Source organism: Plodia interpunctella, chromosome 8 (assembly GCF_027563975.2).
Source record: "Plodia interpunctella isolate USDA-ARS_2022_Savannah chromosome 8, ilPloInte3.2, whole genome shotgun sequence".
NCBI classification, from domain to species: Eukaryota; Metazoa; Arthropoda; class Insecta; order Lepidoptera; family Pyralidae; genus Plodia; species Plodia interpunctella.
Window position 1 is genome coordinate 3,466,429 of NC_071301.1, and position 8,575 is coordinate 3,475,003.

General features: G+C 30.7%; 1 protein-coding gene across 1 annotated transcript; it reads left to right on the top strand.

Moving 5' to 3' along the window:
* LOC128671988 (uncharacterized) lies at positions 1–3,400 on the top strand. Its single transcript, XM_053748862.1, has one exon. The coding sequence runs from the start codon at positions 986–988 to the stop codon at positions 2,180–2,182; it is 1,197 nt and encodes a 398-aa protein (XP_053604837.1). The 5' UTR covers positions 1–985; the 3' UTR covers positions 2,183–3,400.
* Positions 3,401–8,575: the final 5,175 nt, after the last annotated feature.

Sequence of the window (8,575 nt, forward strand, 5' to 3'; positions counted from 1 at the left end):
ATTGTGAGGTTAGACTAAGTACCTATTTAATCTTCTATTATGTTAATCTTTGTACCACCTATATAATTGTGTTATTCCTTCAAATATAGTAGTATTATTCGAGCATTCACTCGTTTCATTTACCTGACTACGTCACACCCTTATATGGCGACCCTGCCTATGGAATCTTCCACCGCGCCGCGAATTTGAGACGTTACTCGTGTAATCGTTAATAAGGACAATGGAAAAGTACCAGTTCTATCTTTGTTTCGGACTAAACGCTAGTGTACACGTGAATAAAAAATTTCACAAAAATAATGGGCTCCCCACAGTCTAAAGAAGAAACCCTGGTCATCCAGAATGCTGCGGCTGGCGATAATAAAGCAACTACAGAACAAATTCGCTTTCATATGAGCACCACAAATATTATCCTGTGTGTTATCCTGTTAATTATACTGTGTGGCGTGCTGTTCTTCATATATCGACTATATAGAAAATGCCATAGAAAATGGATTGTTAAGGAGATAAATCGGGCGACTATAAGAAGATCACTTTTCCGGCGACAGTTGGAAGACCTTAACCCACCCCAAAAAATCTATTCAAAAGAAATGGTGTAAAAAATAAATAAAAATAAAAGTGCATAAATATATTTCAAAAGTGAAAATTTATTATATAAAAATAAATATTAAAAAAAAAAAAAAAAGTGAAAATAATAAAATACAATAATCTACTTAAAAAAAAAAAAAAAAAAAGTATCTTAAATATATAATCAAATATCCTAATAATAATTTTATGTACGAGATATAGGTCACCGGTAAGGAATGCAGCGACTTTCCATATACGGACGGACGGATGATGCACTGTGACTGAACTTTGGACTTGATAGTGTTAATTGTAATCGCGATTATATTTTAAAGTCTATTTTTATTTATTTTTTAATGTGTTATGTTCTTTATGTGCACAGGTACAAGAATATTTTACTCTACGTTATGGTGGTAAGTGACTAATGGAAACTATTATATCATTGTATGAGGAATTAAAGAAAATTAGAGTATATTTAATTAAATTAGGAGCCAGTCGAAGAACGGAAAAAGTGTTAGTAAACAAATTAAATGAGATTAATGCAATCTATGAGAAATATGAGACGTGGCTGATAGGTTTTGAAGAAAAACTTAAGAGAAAATATTATAGTTCGGATGATATTATATTAATCAAAAATTATTGTAGTCGATTTTTAGAGTTACATGAAAATATTTTAGTGTTGTGTAATAGTGATAAGCCGAAGTCATCGTTCAACATGAATTCTTTTGATTTAAAAACGGCGTTAAATCTTTTACCTATTATGACAAATGAGGAGTCGAATACAAAACAGTTGATTGATAACATTGAATATTATAATACTTTATTGAAAGAAGATACATGTAAACAAAATTTAATTAATTTCGTATTAAAAAGTAGGCTTTCTCCTGAAGCTAAGTTAAAATTAAAATCAAAATATGAATCAGTTAATGAGTTAATTATTGATATGAGAAATGTATTATTGTGTAAGAAAGCTGCAACGGCAATACAAAATAAATTACAAAAAATTAGACAAAATGACTTGTCAATTGCTGACTATGGTAAAGAAATAACGGAACTATTTGTTGATTTAACGATAACGCAAGCTGACGGGAATGATCAATGCTATAAAATATTAAAACCTATTAATGAAAAAATGGCTGTTAAGCAATTTGCTGACGGCTTGCGTAATCGTCGACTTAGTACGATTATTTCTGCCAGGAATTATAGTTCACTTAAAGATGCTGTACAGGCAGCCCAAGATGAAGAAGTATCAATTCCTTCAACATCTGGAGAAATCATGGGTATGTACAAGAAACCATACCATAATAAATATTTCAACAATGGTTCAAATTATTATAGAAGCTGGCGTGGAGGACGTTGCCGCTATCCTGTACATAGAGGAAGAGCTCGAGGACAGCAAGCAGCTCATCTAGCTTCTCGAGGACAAGGGTCACGAGGTCAGTACACGCGAGGAAGTAGCGGAGGTCCACAGCAGAGAGGTAAATTTTTTAATTCAACTAGAGGAAATCAAGGGATGCGTAATAATCGTAATATTCATTTAATGCATGATAATGATAATAATAATTTCGAAAAATTTGAAGAGTCAGAACTTTCTTTGAATCAGTTTTTTCGTGAGGAATAGTGAAAAATTTATTTTAGCCAGTGATAGTAATTGTTATATTTCTTTACTTTCATCATCATGTAATAATTATAACAAAAAATATTTTTTAGTAGATTCTGGAGCATCAATATCGGCATGTACGTATAAACATGCTATAGAATGTAACATTCCAATCCATAAGGAGAATGTAACAGTCAACGGTTTAGGTGGAAGTGTACAAGCAATAGGATACTTATTTTTACCATTAACTTTTAATAATGAAACATTCAATCATAAGTTTTTTGTTTTTCAAAATTTACCAATTAAAGGAAGTGGAATTTTAGGCCGTGATTTTTTAAATAGATGCAAAGCTCAATTAGACTTCAGTAAAAATACTTTGACATTATTTATTAATTCGAAAATTACTTTACCTTTAATAAATACATGTAATGTTATTTTTGAGATCCCAGCTAGAAGCGAGTCAATACATTTTATACATACGGACATTAATGAAGATTGTGTCATATTATCTCAAGAAATAAAACATGGTATATTTTTAGCAAGTTCCATATGTTCACCAAAAGATGGATTGATTCCTGTTAGAATACTTAATGTTACTGAAAATGATGTTCAACTCACAGAAATAAATCCAAAAATTGATAAAGTTAGTAACTATAATATTTGTGAATTTGAAAAGTCAACGACCGATTCAAATAGAGTGAAAAAACTTTTCTCATTAATGAAATTGCAACATTTAAATATTGAGGAACAAAAAACTATTGAGAACATTTGCGCTAAATATTCAGATATATTTTACCTCCCTGGTGATAAATTAAGTACTACTGATGTATACACACATACTATTTCTGTCAAACCTAATACAAATCCAATCTTTTCAAAACAATATCGTTTGCCATACTCTCAAAAGGACGAAATTAAACGCCAAATTGATAAAATGTTAGAGGAAGGGATAATTGAACCTAGCAAGAGCGATTGGTCTAGTCCAATACTGTTAGTACCTAAAAAATCAGATTCAACAGGAGACAAAAAATGGAGGCTTGTCGTAGATTATAGGAAATTGAATAATCAGATTGAAGACGATAAATTCCCACTACCAGATATTACTGAAATTCTGGACTCGTTGTCAGGTAGCATTTATTTCACACATTTAGACTTGCATCAAGGATACTATAATGTTAATTTAGATGAAAACAGTAGAAAATTTACAGCTTTCCATTCAGGACAGTATCAGATGACACGTATGCCGATGGGACTTAAAACTAGCCCAAGTTCATTTTCCAGAATGATTACATTGGCAATGGCTGGTCTAAATTATGAAAAATGTCTAATTTATTTAGATGACTTAATTGTTTTTGGCCGTAATTTAACAATTCATAATAAAAATTTACAAGATGTTTTTGAAAGATTACGTCAGGTCAATTTAAAATTGAACCCAGTAAAATGCGATTTTCTTAAAAAAGAAATTTTGTATTTAGGTCATGTGATTTCTAATGAAGGTATAATGCCGGATCCTGCAAAAATATCTGCAGTACAAAATTATCCAGTTCCTACAAATTCAGACGAAGTAAAAAGATTTGTAGCTTTCACGAATTACTATAGAAAATTCATACCAAAATTTGCAGAAATCGCATATCCTTTAAATAAATTAACTAGAAAAGGCGTACCATTTGAATGGAATACCGAAAGTCAAAACTCTTTTGAAAAACTAAAAGAACTACTAATAAGCCCACCTGTGTTACAGTATCCCGATTTTTCGGAACAAAATAAATTTATAGTACAAACTGATGCTTCAAATAATGCTATAGGAGCAATTTTATCAAACAAAAATGGACGACCAATAGCTTATGCTAGTAGGAGCTTAAATAAAGGTGAAAAGAATTATCCAGTGATAGAAAAAGAATTGCTAGCAATAGTATGGGCTGTGAAGTATTTTCGTCCATATTTATATGGACGCCCATTTAAAATACTGACAGACCATAAACCACTAGTATACTTGTTCAATATGAGAGATCCTTCGAGTAGGCCCATGAAATTTAGAATCATATTAGAGGAATATAATTTTGAAGTAGAATATGTTAAAGGTTCTGAAAATGCAGCTGCAGATGCATTGTCTAGAATCACATTAAATGATTTAAAAGAAATGCACGAAAGTGTTATTAATGTTATGACAAGAGCGGGCGCAAGAAAATTAAATAAACTAGATTCATCGGTAGATATGGATGCTTTAGACTTGAGGCCTGATCAACCAAAGGTCGTAAGTACCCATATAAGACCGAAAGAATCAGTAGAATTAAAACTTATTGATATTAAGGGACTAAAACAATTTAAAAAAGAGGGAATTATCACAAAAGAAAATAAAATATTATGCTATATTGAAAGTAAAAGAACAATTTATGTGAAATTTCTAGATTCTCAATCACAAATGACGCGAGGCGAATTTGTGAGAGATTTAGATAATTTTTGTAATTTATTAAAGTTAGAAGAAATATACATATTAAAGAGTAAAGATAATGAAATTTTTATAGAAAAATTATTAGATAAAATAAAAAACGATAAGAATAGGTCCGGACCGCGTATATGTATTTTAAGTAATGTAAAAAGAATTGAGAATAAACATGATAAAAAAATAATTTTAAATGATTTTCATCTCTTGCCTAGCAGTGGCCATGCTGGTATGAGAAGAATGTCAAACAACATAAAGAAATATTATTTCTGGCCTGGTATTGATAAAGATGTTAGAGAATTTGTAAAACGTTGCGACAGTTGTCAACGTCAAAAACATTCAATACCAAAGAAAGAACCAATGGAAATTACTAGTACAGCGCATACTGCATTTGAAAAAGTATTCTTAGATCTTGTTGGTCCTTTGGAAAGAGATAATGATAATTATTCTTATATACTAACGTGTCAATGCGAACTGACAAAATATGTAGAAGGTTATCCCTTAATTTCCAAAAAAGCTGATGAAGTAGCAAGATCGTTTGTTAATAATTTTATTCTCAGGTATGGTGTGCCAAAATGTATAGCTACAGATAGAGGGAAGGAGTTTTTATCAGAAATTTTTCAAGAGGTATGTAAATTATTAAATATTAAACAACTCAACTCAACAGCCCACCATCACGAGTCCATAGGAGCTCTGGAAGTCACTCACAAACATTTGAATGCGTTTCTACGTATTCAAACAGAGAATCACCCGGAGATGTGGAGTAAGTGGATTCCTTTTTGGTGTTTCTCTTACAATACAGGAGTTCATACTGAAACAGATTTCACCCCGTACGAGTTGGTGTTTGGTAAGAAATGTTCTCTCCCTAGTAATCTGACAAATGATGTAGAACCTCTTTATAATTATGAGAGCTATCCACATGAATTGAAATACCGTTTGCAACTTTCTCAAAAAGAGGCTAGAAATAATTTGTTAAGAAGTAAGATAAATAGAAAGTATGTGTATGACAAAAATATTAATCCTGTAAGCTATAAGGAAAATGATTTAATTTTAGTAAAAAATAATACACCTAGTAATAAATTAGATAATATATATTTAGGCCCTTATAAAGTTATTAAGGACATACCACCAAACGTAGAGATAATAAATAAGTATGGTAAAATAGACATTGTACATAAAAACCGTACAAAACCTTATTATAAAACGTAAAAAATAGATTATATTTTATCAATTTGACTGTAAAAAAAAATATATTATATAAATTCATTTTTTTTTTCAATAAGTGCGGTGATGTGAGGTTAGACTAAGTACCTATTTAATCTTCTATTATGTTAATCTTTGTACCACCTATATAATTGTGTTATTCCTTCAAATATAGTAGTATTATTCGAGCATTCACTCGTTTCATTTACCTGACTACGTCACACCCTTATAACATACACACATCATACATTCTCACAAACTTTTTAGCGTAACATTTAGCATTTATAATATTAGTAAGAAATGTGACTGTTGTGATTGCTGGAGTAGATAACATGTGAAGAAAAAGAGTAATTCGCGTTTATAGAGTAGCCAGTATGATTTCCGAGCTCTGTACTGTATGTAGCCGAGTTCGGTCTGTTGACATTTCAACTCGAGTTTTTTCTCAGTTTCAGTTCTGTCTGTCACAAACACAGACACAAAGAACGGAGATGGGCTCCATTTGTCTCGTTAGAAACGGCGAGCCTGATTTAATTCTTTCTATTATCAAAAGTATGTACTGGTTCATACTCATATTTATTTTCTATTTCGAAAAAAAGAACTGGCACGAATGAACTTTTTGTTTTAAAACGCGAAAGAAAAAAAAACAGAAGGTTTTTTATTAACTGTATTTTTTTTTCGTAATTCTGTATTTAAGATTAAAGACAAATTTATTTTCGTTCGTACTCAAAGATTTATTTATGGAATATTTAATTGTATTAAGAAAGTGATGGTATTAAGTTCATTATTCATACGGAATAAATCACAAGCCGGAACTTCCGTAACATTTTATTTATGTCTAATTACGTACGTATATGACGTTAATTATAAGATTGATTACGTTGTCATAAAATTGTAACGGATATTAGGCAAAAAATAGTTGTCGCTTACAATTTTTTTTTCATTCTATTAAAACGGAAGGAACTCAATTTATAATTTCTATAAAGTAAGCATTTTCTATTAACGTACATATATATATTTTTTTGTTTGTAATAAATAAATTGAATGTCTACTGGACCGATTTTGAAGCAATACTTCTTCAACAGTAACATTTAAAGTAGCTTTTATCACGACACTGCAATGTGTTTCCTTCGGTATTTCTTCTCAGTAGTGGTCGTTCCGAAATGCTAGTAGTTTGTAGCTTTGGTAAATATTATTTAGTTTATATTTTGCGAATCGCGGGCAGCCTCTAGATTTATAACTCCAAAATAAACTATTTTGAAATAATTAAAATTATTAATTTTTAAATTATTATGCACTTTAATATATGTAGATACTGATATTATACTTAATTAACTTAGCATACTTAACATCTACAGATGTTATAACATTTAAACTTATTTTGGTCTCATTAAGTGTCAATATTATGCATAACAATCTGAAGTTTTTAATTTTAAGTAGTAATAAATAACACGTTTTTTCATTATGGAAAATATTTACAAACAAATCACTTAATTATACCTTATGTACCTTTTACCCTACCTAACTGGTAAATCCCGCGAACTCATATATTGGTTATTTCGTAAATTGACTATCACGACAGACATTCACTTTCAGTTTTACTGTTTACACCAAATGATAAGGTTATCAGTGTACTCAATAAATATATAAATTTGTGATTATAAAAGCATTTTAATTATTCTACGGAAATAGTTACATTTTGCGATGGAGTTTAAAAGTGTTTGAGATATTTGCCCAGTAGTGAGATGAAACAGGTTAAAAATGCAAAAAAATACTTCTTCCTCTCTTTTATTCTGTACAAGGTCGCCCCTGCTTACCTCGAATAAAACCATGATAAACTATATACTTCTATATCTTCTTTAGGAATCACTCACTATTGGTGAAACCCATCAGCTAGTTTTGAGTTTATCGCGTTCATATAGACAGACACACGCAACAGGGGGACTTCTTTTTATAATATGTAAAGACGAGGGTTCCTTCGTAAACGTCAATATTCAAATCGCAACAGTGAGTTATATTATCTTCTCAATATCGTCTTGAAATATCACCCATTTAGTTTAGAATTGTTTGATTAATTTATTTTTATTATATACAAAAATAAATTAATCAAACAACTAGTTTCCGTTATAAATTTTATTCATAAGAAGGTTCTTATGAATAAAGTTTGTAACGTAAATTAGTCTTGTTATAAATTTACGAGAACGAAACCACGAGCAAAGGCTAGTAATATATTAATTAAGGCACATTCATTCAAGTGGATGGCACTACATAAGTAGTATGTAGAATTTATGAATGAATGATTCTTAATTTAGCTCATACAACATACACTCATTACATTTCATAAATCACGCAATTCTTTGACTCATCTTTCTTTATTCTTATTTTATAATCCTAATTAAAATATTTAAAATTAAATAAGAAATGAAATTAGATATTAAGACAATTAAATTTTCTACAAAACTCACCTAAAAATCGAACATCCTACTTCTAGTAATATATTTGTATACATGGAACTTCCGAGCCGCTCCTGAAGTTCGATCCCCCATTTTCACACATCTATTGAAACCGGTACTGAAACACATGTATTTATTTAGACAACCAATTGCGTAAGAGCACATGCTCGTTTACGTCCTAATCGCGCGCGACGTCGCACTTGTGACGTAATGCGGGCCCTGCAAACAATCAGTTTTTTGCACCCTATATCACAGGAGTGCCGGCTGCATAAAAGCGACGGAAAAACGTTCAGGACACGCATTACATGTAAAGCCGCC